This window comes from Amblyraja radiata, chromosome 23 (assembly GCF_010909765.2).
Source record: "Amblyraja radiata isolate CabotCenter1 chromosome 23, sAmbRad1.1.pri, whole genome shotgun sequence".
Classification (NCBI taxonomy): Eukaryota; Metazoa; Chordata; class Chondrichthyes; order Rajiformes; family Rajidae; genus Amblyraja; species Amblyraja radiata.
This window is the reverse complement of record NC_045978.1, coordinates 17,400,728-17,419,578: the sequence shown is the minus strand read 5'-3', so window position 1 is coordinate 17,419,578 and position 18,851 is coordinate 17,400,728. Positions and strand designations below refer to the sequence as shown.

At 41.8% G+C, this 18,851-nt stretch overlaps 1 protein-coding gene across 1 annotated transcript; it reads left to right on the top strand.

Annotated features, from left to right (window-relative positions):
• Positions 1-1,361: 1,361 nt before the first annotated feature.
• Positions 1,362-5,514, top strand: LOC116986262 (iroquois-class homeodomain protein irx-1-A-like). Its single transcript, XM_033041625.1, has 2 exons — positions 1,362-1,611; positions 3,208-5,514. The coding sequence occupies exons 1-2, from the start codon at positions 1,369-1,371 to the stop codon at positions 4,042-4,044; spliced, it is 1,080 nt and encodes a 359-aa protein (XP_032897516.1). The 5' UTR covers positions 1,362-1,368; the 3' UTR covers positions 4,045-5,514.
• Positions 5,515-18,851: the final 13,337 nt, after the last annotated feature.

Genomic DNA, 18,851 nt, shown 5'->3' with positions numbered 1-18,851 from the left:
ATTAATTTAAAAGTTAACGTGTGCCCATAAACTGCAAAATGACTGGTGCAGTTTATGGGCATAAAGGGCCTAGCTTTGAGCAACATTTCTACATTTGGACTTCTTTCAACCAGCGGGAGGGGAAAGTCTAACAGAAAGCCAGAGAAATTATTGCAATAGTTTTTACAGTCCTCTCTAACAAGACGATAACGGATTGACGGAAGGAAAATCGCAAACTTGTGTTGTGACCAAGACGCTTTAACCGCGGATTGGACCTAAACGCACAAGGATTTGTAATGAAGTTAGAATGAAGTCAACCGGCTTAATTATTCAGACTGTACAACTTTACCGTCACGCATTTTAATGAGATTATCACTGATATTATTATGCACTGTGCAAAATAAAATTCTCCCATAAAACAAATATTTTAAAAATTCGATGGTATTATCCATTTGATTATCCATTTGATCTCAGAAGGGCGAGAAAATAATTTCTCTGGATGGTCCGGCTTGTGATTATTCCGGTAAAGTCAACCTTCTTAATTAGTGTTTAATGAAGTGAATGCAAAAGGGTATCAGGCGATTACTAGTTTGATAACTTATCACCGATTTATTTTAGAACGGTTGGTCGTGATATTTTTGTTACACACTGACACTAATTTCAGGCGGGTAATATTTCACAGAGTGTTCCTGAAATCTAGACGCTCGCCTCCAATTTTCCCTCCTCATCCTCTCCCGGTCATGTGTGTGGATAGCGCCCGTTTATCGTTGACAGACGCGCTGCTTTCCACTCAACTCCAGATACCCATTTATTTCCCTTGCCTTGCCGTTACTAAAGTTGAGGCGGAAATTGATCGTTAGTAAAAAGTAGTTAACTATCGTCAAAATGAATGGAGTAAATTAGAACCGTGAAATCATTCTGAATTCTCGCAGTCGGAAAAGACTGAAGAACCTCCGTCTGTACCTTCCTTTGCATCTAAAGAATTTAACTTGTTCATAGCTCATGAGAATTCACAGCAGTCTAAAACAATTAGCACTGTATAAATGTGTTCCCGTTGTTGCTACTGTCTTTATATCTGATTTTAAAATAATTTAAATACTTGGAGGAAGAGGTGCTAATGAATGCGTTACTCATATTTACACATAGCATTGCCCTGGTGTTTATTTAAAAAAAACCACTAACTCCTAATTTAATAAAGGCTAGACTGAATACAGCATTCTCCGATTGAGTGTTTGGCTGGCCAATGGTTAAATCTTGCTAATCGTATGTAAATATAATTTACAAGGCCCCCGTCAATCACGCCAGCCCTCTCCAATGCCGTGGACAGAAAGGGATATATAGAGACAGGAGGTGGATTAGTTTGGCAGTGTTTTTAGGTTGATCCGCATCATGGCAGTGCCTCAGCTGGGATATGGAGACGTGGTCACGGCCGGCAAGGGCTCGGCTTTGACTGGTCTGCAGGCAGTGTTTGTGGAGAGGCGAGCAGCGATGCTGGCTTCTCCCGGAGCCGCTCTCAGCCTGGGAGTTCCCCCGCCTCTCCACGCTCTCTTGGCTCGCTACCCCGGCACCTATCCCATTCCACAGGGATACAGTCTTCAGCCGTATCCCGATCTCAGACATCTATCCCATCTGGTAAGGACGTGCTTTGGGTTTCATTGGATTTCTTTGTAGTTTTAGAAATGTAAGTCATTAGACTGGGAGAGTTGGACAAGACGATGCTAGCATTGGGCCACGCCGGGCACCTGGATGGAGCCCTCTGTTTGTTGCAAGTTACTGACCAAAGATCTAGAATCTTTGTTACTGACCACATCGTCCAGCGAGTGTTAACTCACCTGGAATCACTGGTTACAGCCCAAGGATCGAGCTTGTCGGATGAACACGATCCTCGCAATATTAACGTGCAACATCTCGGCATCGCTGGTTAAAATAAAACTAATCATTTCATAACTTCATGCCAGGTTAAATGGTTTGTTTCCTAAACTGGACAGATATGTAACAGTAACTGAATGAAATGCGACAAGAAGCACATGATTTAATAACGCCTCGCTGTTAACAAAAATAGTTACCATAATATCGAATGATATTGGACATGGAGTTGATTGACAATGGGGACATTAGCTTTAAACCCAAGTACATCTAAACGGAACATTTTGATTCACAAATTTGAAAAGTAATGTTCAAAAATCGCGCGTTAACTTTTAAATTCATTAAAAATATTCTGCCATGTTTGCGCATTACTTCAATCCACTTTTAATTTCCATAACGCACGCGTCTATATTTTCTCCACTGATACAGGAAGCGGCACCGGGTATAACCTGTAGCCCACTGACCTGCGGGATGGTGCAGTTGATTTCCTTTAGCGGAGGATGGGGCGATTATGGTGCCGTTTATTAAACCATCTCACCCTATAGTCTATCTGCTTCATACCCGCTGAGACATTCTGGTCTCTGGCTTCAGGTTAGACGTTTAGACGTGAGGTTTTAAATAAGTTTGCTTCTATTTCAGCAAGTCGGATGGAAAGTTTGCAAACTTGCTTCTCGCGATGGAAACGACAAAGTCACCCAATAATTTCCATTAAAGATGGGTGCAAATAATTAAACCATAGACTCACAAATTAAACAGTCTGAGTATAAAAATGGCATGGTGCCTTTAAAAGACCTTCACATCGAAACCACACTGGTAGTCCGTAAAAGTGGGACCAGTATTAAAATGTAACAGAATATAATATTTCTCCGCTTCGTTCGATTTACTTAATTTTTATATTGCAGATGATATTTTGAATATTTTATGCCAAATTCCAAAATATTACAGAAATATTTAGAAGAGTTTCAGTATTAAATATAATAAAATTTAATAAATTAAATTTGTGATGCCACAGAGTTGTGAGTCTGTGGAATTCTCTGCCTCAGGCCGGTTCTCTGGATACTTTCAAGAGAGAGCTAGATAGGGCCCTTAAAGATAGCGGGGTCAGGGGATATGAGGAGAAGTCAGGAACGGGGTACTGATTGGGATGATCAGCCATGATCGCATTGACTGGCGGTGCTGGCTCGAAGGGTCGAATGGCCTACTCCTGCACCTATTTGTCTATTGTCTAAAATGATATTTACCTGATGCATTAGATGGTGCTTATTTTGTATATATTGTGAATGGGTTAAATTCCGGGTTTTTACGGAAAAGCATTCATTATGTTTGAGCTTGCGTGTAATTATAGTTTACTTCTAACTGCAGGCTTCGCCCTACGACCTGAAAACCGGTTGCGTCTATTCCCACACCAGCTTTCCTCCCGCCGGCACCCTGTATTCTCCTTACCGGCCCATGGCGCACGGGGATGCGGGTCGAGCCAAGAACGCCACCCGGGAGAGCACCAGCACCCTGAAGGCCTGGCTGAACGAACACTTGAAGAATCCATACCCGACCAAAGGTGAAAAGATCATGTTGGCCATCGTCACCAAAATGACCCTGACTCAAGTCTCCACTTGGTTCGCCAACGCCAGGAGGCGACTGAAGAAAGAGAATAAAATGACTTGGGTGCCCAAAACCAAGTCGGACGAGGAGGACAGTGAAAGCGAAGATGAAGAGGATAAGAAAGGAGAGGATGTGAAACAGTCCAGAAGTGCTGCCAAGCAGCCGGTCAGGGAACAATGTAGAGATGGCTTGGAAGCATCTTCTCCGGGATGTGGCGACAGAGCGCCGGCCGAGGATATCACAGGCTGTGACAAGGAACGGGGTCACGGTTTGAGGACAAACTTGGAGCCGAATGAGATGAGAAAATCGGAAGTGGGCTCGACTGAGGAGGAAGGCGATGCGAAGGTGGCAGTCGCCACTGGACCCAGAGAGGGAATCGCTGCTCTCAAACCCAAGATATGGTCCCTGGCAGAAACTGCCACCTCCGACCACGGGAAGAGCAGTCGGGTTGGTCTGAACGGAGAGCAGCCAGTGCCTCCCGCCCCGGTCGCTCACTACCGAATCTGGGCTGGCGCCTGTTTCACAGACTCGGGGCAGCTCGTGTTCAACAACCATTGCAGGAGAGAGTCAAAGAGAGGACTTGTGGGCCCCGATCAATGAGAGGAGGTGAATGCAAACCGGGGTGTGAACCGTGAAGGTTCTGTCGGTTGAATAAACTCCTGGCATTCTGCACTTTCATCTGGCCTGACGACCTCTCACGGACGATGCCTGTCAGTAGTGTGGACCAACACACGCCCTCAGTAGCTGTGGGTTAATGGAAGCGGGCGGAGGCCCAATGGATTAATTTATAGCAATTATCGCGACTTTAGTTCAATTCTCGATAATTAACACAGCAGAGTGCAACGGACTTTTCTTTAGTAAAGGCCAAGGCTTGACCATTCTCTTCACATTGCTAAACACAACAAGCCACAAGGCTGGACATGACGTGCATCTTGGTAAAAATGTAAATATTATCAATGTCTCTGAACTCGGTACGAAAATGTTCGGATGGTCCTCTCGGTTTACATATCAAATGGTTGCGTAATATGGTACAGTGCACACTAACACACGTATCTGGATAAACTAGCAACAGCATACCAGAGGAAATGCATTTCCCACATTCACTTGAAGGTTCAACTATAAGGCAATTCTACAATGAACTGCAGATGCTGGTTTACAAAAAAGACAAGATACAAAGTGCTGGAGTAACCAAGTAGGTCAGGCAAGATCTCTGGAGAATATGGATAGGCGACGTTTAGATCGCGATCCTTCTATCCTTCTATCCATATTCTCCAGAGATGCTGCCGAACTCCAGCACTTTGTGTATTTTAAACTATTCTATAGTGTTTTACGGCATTTTAATATCTCGATGCTTTTGTGCTAAATTCTGACATGAAATCCATCCAACCAGATTCTAATCAAAAGATGTCGACATGCCAGATATCATTTCATTATATTAAGGCGTCTAATTCTACAAAGGCTGTCATTACTTATTTTTTAGTTGTTCAGGATGAGCGAAGGTTTTTTTTAAAGATGGAAACTCATCTCAATAGCCTTTGATCAGTGTTAAATTACTCCAGCTTGGTCTTTATGAAAATGTAAGAGCCAGCACTGAAACAATTATAAAAATGCCTCCTTGGAAACTATCTCCAGCTGCGCACATTTCTAAGACGTTTTCCCCCTGAAACACAAAATGAACGAATCTAATTTTAAAAATGAGATGAAGTATTAGAAGCACAAAAGTGTATATGAATTCAGCCAGGAATCCGTATAATTAATAATATCCAATAAAGTTACGTGTTTTGGTTTTGACCAGAAACCCCGATTATTTCAATGAGACAGAAAAGTACATTCAGGAAGTACCTCGACTCAAACCCCTATGACAAGACAGTGATGAGTAGCCCAGTGATCGTTTTACCGCCCTTCACTGGAGTAACCTCACAAATTGACAACAGCTTCTTCCCATTTTAACTATTTTAAGGAACAATTGGAGCAAATTCCGTTAGTAATCCGTCGTTCCCCTTTTCCAGTTGACCGCGGTTAAAAAAAAGACACATCTTATTCCAGATTTTATAACCAAATGCGGAGCTTCAAAAAAAAAAACCAGGGGGTTTTCTGTCAAGATTTATGCAATATGTTTTATATTAAATAGTGTTTGTACAAAATAAAACTGTAAATAAACATTGGGATATAAATATTTTATATTTTGCCTAATAAACTAAGCAGAGGTTTCTTCTCACTTGTTTCGTTTAATTGTGAAATTTTTGGACAAAATGACAAAACGACCTCTGGTGGTGGCCAATACTTCAGAAGATGAGCTATAGTTTTAAACATCTGTAAATGAAAAGGCAGGCGCGTGAAAAAGGTTAAGCTGTTGGGTTTGTTATAAACATTCTAATAATTCAGTATTTCCCTTTCAGGAGGGAATTCTGCTCTCGTTACCCGATTTGGTCTACCAGTATAAGGTCTATCATACGGTTGAGGTGAGGGGGTGGGGGATCAGGAGCCTGAGGGGTAACGTTATTTTACACAAAGAGTGGGTGTATAGAACGAGCTGCAGGAGGAGGGAGTTGAGGCAAATACTATTGGAACGTTTAATAAATATTTAGACAGGTACATGGATAGGACAGGTTTAGATGGATATGGGCCAAACGCAGGCAGGTGGGACTAATGTAGATGGGACATGTTGGCAAGTTGGGCCGAAGGTTGAGTTATTATGCAGTCCAGCCTTTGATTCTGAAATGCTTAATTGTATTGATGAGGGAACATCTCAAGTTTGTGCTTTCCAGCAGTTTAAGAAGGTGGTGGCCAGACATCTTCTCATCTCAAGCAGGAATGACTATAAACGCCAGCTTTGTCAGTGGCATATGCATTATTAAGGTATTGAAATGATAATCAGACAAAAACTGAAATAAAACAAAATGCTGGAAACTCAACAGGTCAGGCTGCATCTGTGGAAGGAGAAATGATCAGTCTGTGAGGAGTGTTCGGACACTTAAATTATCTTTACCAAGGTTTTGAAGATGCATTAACTTGTTTCGATGGACTGATTCCTCCATTAAAATGCCACAAGGAAGGGTTACCTATGTTGGGGTCCCGTTGGGATGATTCACTTCTATTTTCATCTTTCTTGAAGAAACGTATCTCTTGGAGTGGTGGTGATCGGAAGGAGCTAGGTTTGATTGTGCTGATAGAGCAATCATCACATGATAAACTCTGTATTCCCAAACTAGAATTGGAATAATCACCAGGATTTCTGCCTGTCAAAGCATGCTCACGCATTCAAGTTAAACAATATCTACATAAGCATTATCAAAGACAATTTATATGTCTATAATGCAACAGTGTAAGATTAAAAATGGTGACTGTGACTATATCTTAATCTTAATCAATCTCCCTGCATGTAACATAATACCACCATCTCCTCCCAACACCACTCATGTACCATCCAATTTCATTAAACTGTATGCTTGTAGTCCCCAGTTTTAGGCATCGGATCATAGCCAGAGATCTTTGGCAATGGATATTTCCATTGCTCTTAGTTTGTTACTGTCTGTTCCCCAGGAATTGTCTTTTCCTCTTCCTCATCTACATGCTGTACCATGGTGATTGCATCTCATCAGATCTACTTGTATTCCACCCCTCACATACTCACGATGTACAGTGGTCAATTAACCCACTAATTGCTTGAGTAAGGGCTCCCTTAAATAACCAGGACCATGGCATGAACAAGGCAGGTTACCTCTGCGTCAACATACGGGTCATTGTGGTTCATGAGCAGATGTGGCTGGTTCATGAGTTGATTTTCCTGATCGGCTGCCACATGTATTCTGGAAGTAAAGGCGACTTCAGGGAGCACAGGTGATCGAGCCAGTGCTGTATTAAAGGATTGATGGGGCGGGTGGGTACAGGCTATCTTTGGCTCAGACAAAAGATGTGTAGCATGGATACAAGGAGAGTCACCAAGTGACATGGCCAGGAATGTAGAAGGTCAGGCTGGTGGTCTGCACTAGTCCGAGATGTCCTGCACTGTGAGCTGCATCCTGCTCATCCTGGTGTACTGCATGGGGTAGCACCTTGCAGCTGATGCCAGAGGAAGAGCAGCATGGAGGACCACCCTAGAACAAGAGGAGCAGGAGGAGGGAGAAGACTGTGGGGAGAGAATCCCGCCTCAGCATCCACAGTCTCGCCCACTGACTGGGCTAAGGAGTGAACCATGGGGCATTTTGGAGTCCCTGACTAAGGGACGCTTCTCCTTAGAAGACTGCAACTCTTCCATGCTCCCCAACTCGTGACCCTCTCCAAACTATAAGTACATCAATGATCAGACTGGGAAGCCCATGTGGCCTGTAACAATTCATCGCCTGATGCTTTCCAGTCCACCAGCACTGATTGTAAGACATCTGTAAAATAATGCCTAATCCAATTACCGAACCAACAGCAAAAGTGCATACATAGTATAGGTACCGGGAAGTGAAAGGCTGCAGAGGGAGGAGGTAGTTCTCTGATTAGCCCCTCATTGCTGCATTTCTCTGTTGTTTGTAACTTGTTCTGACAATTGTATTTAAGGACATGAAATCAGTCTGTATATTGGTGCATTGGGTTTGGATTCTTAACAGAGCCACATCCTGCCAGGCCCTTCCTATGTTGGCCTTTGGGGGTCTCCTGGGCTGCTGGATGCTCTGAGGTGAATTTCAAGCTCTCTGTCGCAAAATTTCTAAGCTTCACTTCTCTGCCCAGCGATCTGGCTCTCCACTGCACCTCAAACAAGTATTGCTCCTGTCCAGCCAAGTTCCTTTCTCAGATCAGCTTCATCACACAGTCAGAAGCTGGGAACTGCACAGATTGGAGTTTACCTTGTGATTCTGGTTGGGGACCACTCTAACACTGTTTCACACATGTTTTTTAAGCCAACGTTGCAACTTGATTGTGCGGGACCTCAGTGACAGTTAGCACTAACTGCAAGAGTGTGTCGCATGCCAAAAAAGGTGAGCCCTGATTTCTATCCATTTGCTTTGATACCAAATGCCTTTTAACTACATGCTCAACTCATACTATCACTTTCAAAGATATGTTATTCTGAGAAACTTCTGTTATAGCATATTCTTCCTATAACTGTCTGTGCTCTGAAATGCTACTATCTTTCTCTCTCTTTAATACAATTTAGTAAGGTTTGAAATTATTACCTTATTTGGCCGGTTCCTGTTCATTTACTTTTGGTCATGAGAGGTAATCATTGTTGTTAACTTCTAATTGCTGCTAAACTGGGGAAGGAGACAGGAGTTATCTCTTTGATGGGTCTGGAATACCATGCAGCATGGATAAGGACAACCGATTTCCTTCCCCAATGAACATTAGGAAACCAAATGTATTTTTAATGACAATACAGTAGCTTTGTGTTGCTATCACTGATATTAGTTTGTTACTCCAGATTTCTTTGGTTCCTTGTATTCAAATTTTTGTCTCTGGATCAGTTGTTCAGGCCCCCTGAATCTCAGTTCAGTAATTTAACCTTCATGTTACCATAGAATCAATCAAATCTCATCCTTGTTTGAGCTGGTTCTCTGTAAATGCTGCCATTTCAGACTCCCAAGTGGTTAGTGGTGCATGCATCTCTACAACCTCATTAACCACCTACTGTTACTTTTTGCAGACTTCTACAATACCCTAACAGGATGGCTCATATTCCCCTTACCTGAATCAAAGATCAGCCCTTCAGCCCACTGTTTGAGCCAACCATCGATTACACTATATACCCACTTACATTAATCCCATTTTTTATGCTCATTCATTTCCTCCCAGACCACTCACTTACATAATAGGGACAGTTTACAGCTACCAGTTGAGTTACCAATCTATACATCTTTCGCTTTTGGTGGGAAACCAGATGATCTGGAGGAAACCCACTCCGTCACAGGGAAATTGGCCATACTCCATGCAGACAGTAGCAGAGGACAGGATTGAACCTGGGTCTCTGGAGCTGTGAGGCAGCAACTCTGCTTGTTGTATCACTGTGCTGCCAACAACCTTTATGCAAAGGTACTCTGTGCATCTGATACTATTTCCCTGAAGTTTCGTTTCCTCCTTTGCTAAATAATTTAACACCTCCCGCATGAGTGAAGGGTCAGTCCCACTTGGACAACCTAATCCACGAGTTTAGAAGACACAAGACGAGTTGAAAAAAATGTCAAGGTCGTATTGACTCGCCGAAGTAAAATACCTCCTACGACCTCCTATGATTATGTGTACGACCTCCTATGACCCCCCTCGACCTCAGTCTTCCACACCTAAGACCAACTACGACTAGCTACGAGTGGAAAATTATCACATGATAAAATGATGTCATGTTTGCATTCCTTTTTTCGGGCCAGTTACCGACCTACGACTACCTACGACTACCCACGACTATCTATGACTACCATCACGACCTACCCACGACCTACCTACGAGGAAAAAGTATCAATTTTTTCCATGCCGACCTTTTTTTTAATCATGGCCATTTTTTTTATCAGGCTGGAAAAAACGCCACAACCTACTTGAGGCCACGAGTACGCGGAGACCACTCACGAGCACGAAGAAGAGTTACGAAGACCTCCTATGACCTCGTGGCGACTATGCATAGAGTATGAGTCAATGGCAAATGCGGCAGAGGTCGCCAATTAGGTCGTGAAAGTGGGACATGGGCTTTAACATCCCAATGAGATCATCGGCCAGATGAGGGGGGACGAGTCCACCTCTACAGTTTTCTCCTAACTCAGGACAAGACTAAAAACCACACAAAGACTTTCTCCTGCTGCATTTTTTTAGTTACATGTTAACCGATTTTACCTTACTTTTTTTTTACCTTCCCTTGCTTCTGTGGTCAATAGCATGTGTCACTGGGAATGAACCAGTGATTACTGCCTAGAAATTAAATAGCACTCACTGGGTCTGATTAGACTGTCAATTGCAGACAGGCTAATGACTGATCTGTTTTCAAGGGTCTGCAACTGGGAAATCCAGCACATTGGCACAGATGTATTGTAATCTGTAAATCACTGGAAGATATGCAAGTCATTGGAAGTACAGCCTTATAACAATACAAGATCCTGGACAATATATAATCCTACAACCAGCACTTCACGTTTAGTAACCAGCAGAGCATTAGTGACTTCATGTGCAGGAAGGAACTGCAGATTCTGGTTTAAACTGAAGATTAACTAAACTAACTAGGAACAGCAGGACAGGCAGCATCTCTGGTGAGAAGGAATGGGTGACTTTTTGGGTCGAGACCCTTCAGGACTCAACCCGAAACGTTACCCATTCCTTGTCTCCAGAGATGCTGCCTGTCCCGCAGAGTTACTCTAGCATTTTGTGTCTTAATATTATTCCCCCCTTTCCCTGGTGCTGGATATTTTTCTTTCACTATTTCTCTCTAACTTCTTTAATGGCACTGAGTTGCAATCTCCACAGGGAAATGGTTCAAAGTATGTCGGCCATCTGTCACATGTTGCTGAAGCAACCAAGTAGTCAAGAAGAATTTACTTCTCCCATAAAAGCCAAAGTATACAGGATATGGTTGAAGAACTCAACAGCTGGCCATGTGTAATTCAGTTGGAGTAGTTTTAGCCACACTTCAGAGATGACTGCACAGTCTCTGCCTATTCCACAAGGCAGCAATAAAGGACCATCAGAATTTTCAGGTGTCATCTTGTATATGAGGCATTAAACCAAGACTCCACCTACTCCCTCAGGTGGATGTAAAGGATTCCACTTTGGGGAAGATTTCCACGGTTTTCAAGCTAATGTTTATTCCCTGACCAATACTTCCAACATCTGCTTGCTATTACATTGTTGAAAGAATGATTTGCATTTATATAGCGTAATTCACAACCTCAGGAATACCAAAGCCTTTTTACCTAGTGAAAGTCTTTGTAACTTATGGTCATATTTGCAATATGGAAAACATGCAGCCAATGTGTATGGTAAATTCCCACAGACACCAATGATCTGGATAATGTTGCACATTGCACAGTCACTAACTAGGAATAACTTTTGTGCTCATGTGATGTTTGCTTTCCATCCCAGCAGGCAGTTTCTCAGTTTAACATCTCATCAGATAGATGGCAGCTCTCATGGCCCAACTGTTCCTTGTTTCTGTACTGATATGGCAATACTAAGGTTTCAGATTCAATTAAATCATTTAAAAGAAAACTGCAGATACTGGTAATCTGCAATAAAAGCAGAAAATGATGGGAAAACACAGCAAGTTAGGCAGCATATATGGAAAGAGAAACAGTAACATTTCGGTTCTGAAAAAATATATACTTCAGCATTCCTCCCCAGGGACCACTGTTGTGACAAAGGGGCCTGCCTTGAAACATTGTGATTATTTTTCCACAGAGGCTACCTGATCTGCCAGGTGTTTCCAGCATTTTGTTTTTATTTCACATTTTCCTTATTCTTATGTTCATGTCCACCGGCAAAAGGACCAACATACAATTGTCCTTTCTAACTCCCCACTGTAACTGCATTGCAGTCAGTGGTATATGTATGGCTCAGCAGTAAGAATTCTTGCAACTAACCTGTGACTTGGACCTTGCTGTGTGCAAATTGCCTGCTGCATTTCTGACATTTCAGCAGTAACAACACTTCAAATACCGGGCACATGATGACAGAATGCCTTGGGAATGTGAATATATATTTTTTTTTCTCCAGTTATTTTTTCAGTTGAGGTCTGAACAACTTGGATTCAGACTACAAGTTTTTTTAGAATTTAGAGATACAGTGCAGAAACAGCCCTATTGGCCCACCGAGTCCAGTGATCACCCCATACACTAACGTACACACAATAGGGGCTATTATACGACTTATTCAAGCCAAGTAACCTACAAACCTGCACGTCTTTGGAGTGTGGGAGGAAACCGGGGCAACCGGAGAAAACCCACGCGGTCACAGGGAGAACGTACAAACTACATACAGACAGCACCCGTAGTCAGGGTCGAACCTGGGTCTCAGGCACCGTGAAGCAGCAACTCTACCATAGCGGCACTGTGCCACTCATCAAAAATAAAGCAAAATATAGCTGGAAAATAGTGATGGGGGAAAACACGTTTCTGTAATGTGAATATCGGAACCACGGCTGGAATGATCTAACTTTAGCCAAGTACTGATCGTAAGGTTGAACTTATTAAAGAAAGAAAAGGTGAATAAATAACCAATGAATGGAAAGATAACAAATGGAAAAATGTGAGGGTCAATTGTGGAATGGAAATATGTCTAGAAATTGAATACTGTCACCTAAATGTACTAAATGCAATATTTACAACAGAGGTTGTGGTACCTAGGAGAAAAATAGATCCTATTTTTGAACCATTTGTTGAGCTGTGTTGAATAGTATGAGTCTAATGACAGAGGGATCTCTGTGAGAGGTGGAAGGAGGGTTAAAGTGATTTCACTATTGGTAGCTCAGAGTTTTAATTTTAGTTTAGTTTATTGCGTGCTTTCCAGTCAGTGGGAAGATTATGCATGTATACAATCAAGCTGTCCACAGTGTACAGATACAGGATAAAAGGAATAATGCTCGGTGCAAAATAAAATCACACCCACTCCATCTTTTTCATTGCTGAAGCTATAATATTATCCCCTTTTTGTATTTGGAAACAATCTTCTTCCTTAATGTATTTGGGTGGCACAGTGGTAGAGTTGCTGCCTTACATGAGAGACCCAGGTTCGATCCTGACTATGGGTGCTTATCTGTAAGGAGCTTGTACGGCTTGACTTGGTAAAATTGTAAATTGTACCTCGTGTGTGTAGGATGGTGCTAGGTTACGGGGATCGCTGGTCGATTGAAGGGCCTGTGTTCATGCTGTATCTCTGAACTAAACTAAAATAATCTGAAGTAAAAATCTGATTTAATTTAAATATTTTAAAGCTCTTTGAGGATAGGAGTTCTATTGACTGAATTAAGTATTAATTGAAAACTTTTCAGCAGGCAATTGATGGTGGGTCTTAATAAAATACAGCCTTGGCTCATTTAGTTACAATCATGGGTAACAATTTTGATTAGCAGAGTGCTTAATAAACAAAAATCAAAAGCTAATGGATTCATTTGGTTCTGATAAAATGTAAAGAAGACACTGTGTGGTTTACTGGCCCCAGGCTAGTCAAAGGGAACCAGTGTAACTCAACCCCATCCCCTCAGTCACTGTTAATTACAGGTTGCCTCTTGTTTCTGTCAGCACCTTCCTAATCTGTCTAATTACCAAGATCATCAGAGACATATGATCTGTTCATTCTCTTTCGGATACAAATCAGACGAAAAATGCATCGCTAACAGCAATGGATACATTTCCCATTTTATCAAATGCTGCATGCAATTGGATAGTTAGATAAAGTTACGGCCTTCTTGGTTCTTAAATAAGTTTATTAACTCTTCTGCCTTAATTTCTTCCACATTCAGTTGCAGCAATTTACCTGTAATTAATGTCATTGGATCACGTGTCTCTGGTTCACGCAGACGTCCATCTAGCATTGGATGAGCTGCACGTCATGGTCAACAAGCACCAGTCTGCATACCCCAAAGCCTTTACCACCATAGCTGGGGACTTCAACAAAGCCAACCTGAAAAAATCACTACCAAACTACTACCAACATGTCTCCTGCAGCACCAGAGGATCAAACACCCTTGACCACTGCTATACGACCATTAAGGATGTCTATCGCTCTATCCCATATCCTCACTTCAGGAAATCCGACTATTCAGCGGTGCTGCTTCTTCCTGCATGCTGAAGAGCGCACCCTCAGAGATTAGGGCTGCACAGAGCTGATCTGGGGAGGCAGAGGAACAACTACAGGAGTCAGTAGACTGGGCTTGGAGTCAGTAGACTGGGCAATGTTCGTGGACTCGGCAACGGACCTGAATGAATACACTACAGTCGTTACAGACTTTATAAGGAAATGTGTGGATGGCTGTGTTCCTACAAAAACCTTCCGAGTGTTTCCTAACCATAAGCCTTGGATAAACCAGGAGATTTGCAATCTTCTGAGGACCGGATCCTGGGCATTCAGGTCTGGTGACGCAGAGGTCTATAAGAAGCCCAGATACGACCTTGACAAGGTCATCAAAAAGGCCAAAAGGGACTTCCGCTCAACGCTGGAGGATGAGGCGGATGTTCAGCAATTGTGGCAGGGCTTGAATGCCATCTCCTCCTACAAGGCAAAACCAGGATGCAGCTCAAGCGACAGCGAAGCATCACTTCCTGGCGAGCTACGGTGTTAGAGAGGGACTATGCGCTGCCCATGGATGCCCCGGGGATTTCCGGGACCACTGGGCACCGCGGGGGGTTGAATGCATCCTTGACAAGGAGTGTAAGATAGTTGTATAACAGTTTATCGTTTGTCGTGTATTATGGTGGTGGGTTCTGCTTTGTTTTTTTACTGTACTGTATATATTATTTTAATATTTGAATAAATATTTTTGATTAAAAAAAAAGCTGGTTGCCAAGCTCACGGAACTGGGTCTCTGCGCATCCCTCTGCAATTGGATCCTCGACTTCCTCATCCACAGACCACAGTCTGTTCGAATTGGCAGAAATACTTCTTCCTCATTAACAATCAGTACGGGAGCACCTCAAGGCTGCGTGCTCAGCCCCCTGCACTACTCACTCTATACTCATGACTATGCAGCCAGACACAGTGCGAACTCTATCTTCAAGTCCGCCGACGACACCACCGTTGTTGGACCAATTACAGATGGTGAGTGTAGAAGTGAAATCGACCGATTGACCAAAAGGTGCCAGCACAACAACCTGGCTCTCTTCATTTATTTATTTATTTATTTATTTATTTATTTATTTATTTATTTTTGTTAGAAGTAAGTACAATACTGTGGTACCTCAGTACCTAATACTTGTTGACATATTACATTTCATATACAACTTCTTATTTTATAATTTAATAACAAAACAGGAATAAGGAAGAAAAGGGTAGAAAAGAAGAGATTGACATAAGTGGTGCGTGAGATAGAAAGAGAGTCCAAAAGAAGGAAGAAGAAAGAAGAAGAAGTAGAAGGAGAAAGAGACGAAAAAGAGAAAATAAAAATAAAAGAAGAAAAGGAAAAAGGAGATTGAAAGCTATATACCTATTTTATGTTCCAGGCCACTCGCCACCTGATTCTAAAAACAATTTATTTCGAGGGTTGTGTTGCACCATATGCTTGTAAGAAATCGATAAAAGGAGACCAATACAATAAGAATTGGTCTGCTTTACCTGCTAGAAGGAGTCGCATTTCTTCCAGATATGCCGTTTCCGACATATTTGAAATCCACATTTTGAGCGTTGGTGTTGGCGCATTTTTCCAAAATTAAGTATACGTTTTTTTTGCCGTTATTAAACCATAATTAAGTAGAGATTTTTGAAACGTGTTTAGCTTATTCCCATCTTCCATTGATCCAAAGATAATCATTCTGTTTCACAACCTCCTCTCTAACATGAAGAAGGGTTTCGGCCCGAAACGTTGCCTATTTCCTTCGCTCCATAGATGCTGCTGCACCCGCTGAGTTTCTCCAGCAATTTTGTGTACCTTCGAACTTCCAGCATCTGCAGTTCCCTCTTCAACACTTTGTCTTCTCCACTGCGATATCTCCTCAAGGTATGCCTACTTTGAAGAAGTTATCCTCCTCTCTCCGGAGACAGTTTCACAACCTCCTCTCTAACATGAAGAAGGGTTTCGGCCCGAAACGTCGCCTATTTCCTTCGCTCCATAGATGCTGCTGCACCCGCTGAGTTTCTCCAGCAATTTTGTGTACCTATAATCATTTCTGTATTAGGTTCGAGTCTTCTATTAAATAGTTTTGTAAAAATTTCAAAATTTCATTCCAAAATGTGTAAAGTTTTATACAGGAGACAAAAGAGTGTGTTATAATGGCATTCTCAGATAAGCATTTATAAGATATTTGGATAGATTTTATTCAATCTTGTTTTCGAATAATATAATCTATGTGAAATTTTAAATTGAATTAAATTATGTTTTACCTTAATCGAACATTTATGTATATATATCAGGTGTTTTTCCCATGTTTCTTTCGAAATTTTTATCTGTAGTTCTCGTTCCCAATCTGCTCTAATTGCCTCTGTCGATGGTGATTCTATATTTAAAATTATATTATATACGTATGATATTAAATTGCATGAATCTGCCTTAATATTCATTACTTCATCTAATAAATCTAGAGTTAGACTTTGATAACCTTGTATATGTTTTTTCCTGGCCACACGCTCATTTCACCCCTGCCATCGGGAAGAAGGTACACGAGCCTGAAAACTGTAACGTCCAGGTTCAGGAACAGCTTCTTCCATACAACCTAAATAATCTCTGAACTACAATTATTATTATTATTATTATTCCGCTATTATTGTTCGTTTTTTGTGTGTACCTATGTGTATGTGTGTGTGTGTATGTATGTGTGTATGTATGTGTGTATGTATGTGTGTATGTATGTGTGTGTGTATGTGTGTGTGTGTATGTATGTGTGTATGTATGTGTGTATGTATGTGTGTGTGTATGTGTGTATGTATTTGTGAGAATGTTTATATATACACACTGAACTTTATTTCCCCCTCCTGTTTATTATATTGTTTACAGTGTACTATGTTCTGTCGTGCTGCAGCAAGTAAGAATTTCATTGTTCTATCTGGGACATATGACAATAAAACACTCTTGTCTCTCTTGACTCTCCTGAAAACCCAAGTATATTATTTGATCCTAAATCCACAAATCAACCTGAAGAAGCTAGAGATACTTCCATACAGGAGAACTCTTGGTTAACTGGGGTTTCTTTCTCTTTCAGCCCTATACCAAGTTTTTCCAGCATCCAATGCAAGGCCTTATACTTCCGAGCAGGCTGCTGCCTTATATAGGCCTGGTCCCCACAACAACTGATTGTTTCCCAGGAAAGGGACACTGATTTATAAAAATTGAATGAATAAGATTAATCTCTTACACCATGAGATGTTTTATTTGCTGTGCTTGGTAATTCAGTTGTCTTTTCCATGTATTGCTTAGTGCAACAGACTTTTACAACAACTTTGAACTGCCCATCTGCCAATATAGCCCCTTCACCTGTATCCACCAATCACTTGTGTAGGAAAGAACTGCAGATGCTGGTTTAAATCAAAGGTAGACACAAAGTGCTGCAGTAAGTCAGCGGGTCAGGCAGCATCTCTGGAGAGAAGGAATTGGTGACATTTCTTCAGATTGATCAGTTTGAAGACGGGTCTCGACCCGAAACGTCACCCATTCCTTATCTCCAGAGATGCTGCCTGACCTGCTGAATTCCTCCAGCATTTTGTGTCCACCTATCACTTGCTGGGCTTTGTCCTGCCCCCCATCTCTCTTTTCCAGCTTTCTCCTCTACTCCAATCAGTCTGAAGAAGGGTCCTGATCCGAAACGTTGTCTGTCCATTCCCTCCACGGATGTTGCCTGACTCATTGAGTTCCTCTAGCACTACTTTGCACTTTGAGCTCTGCGGAAAGTAAGCTATAGGTTCAAACAATATGGGGGAAAAAATTGAAAAAATTGAATATCTGAAAAGGAATACAATAGATTGATGGTATTGAGAATTGTCTTCAAAGGGTTTAGATGGAAGCAAACCTCACACAATGTTTTGGATTGAAAACAAAAGAATAAAGATACAATATTAAAAGTAATTTAACTCAATAGTGTAGGACGTTATCAGCCAGCGATTTAAATCTGAAGAAGGGTTTCGGCCCAAAACGTTGCCTATTTCCTTCGCTCCATAGATGCTGCTGCACCCGCTGAGTTTCTCCAGCATTTTTGTGTACCAGCAATTTAAATCTTCTTTTACAAATAATATTATATGAAAGACAAGAGTTTATAACAAAAGACAATAGACAATAGGTGCAGGAATAGCCCCCTCAAGCCAGCATCGCCATTCAATGTGATCATGGCTGATCATCCACAATCCACTCTCAGGAAAGATTGAAAAGGCCTGCTGGGAGAAAGAAACTTAGGGGTCACTTCTTGACAATGGAAGGATTTGACAGCAAAATGATTTCCGATTGAATGGGAATTCAAACCCAGGCATTACAAACATGTGAAAAATAAATGCGAGAAATTCAAGAGAAGCTACTTATTTACACGAGGGATGGTTCGACAGTGAATTTAGTGCTGCATAGAATTGGGGAGATGAGAAGTAAAGTGTATGTGTGGATCAGAGAAAGTAATAGTATATGGTGATGAGGTTAAATGATGGCTGGATGGTCCATTAAAATGATATGGCTCCATAAAGTTCAAATACCTCTAGTCCACTGGATGGCTGCCTCGCCAACAGTCTGTCTGTCCCTTCCTTCTTTGTTGTTTTATTAGTATGTGTTAAATGTATGTTTTAGTGTTCTTTAGCTTGTTTTATGTGGGGGGATTGGGGGA

Bases quoted from the DNA above. Each gene is read 5' to 3' on its own strand.
- LOC116986262 (XM_033041625.1), top strand. From the start codon at position 1,369: ATGGCAGTGCCTCAGCTGGGATATGGAGACGTGGTCACGGCCGGCAAG. The intron at 1,612-3,207 runs GTAAGGACGTGC...TTCTAACTGCAG, and splicing joins TCAGACATCTATCCCATCTG to GCTTCGCCCTACGACCTGAA.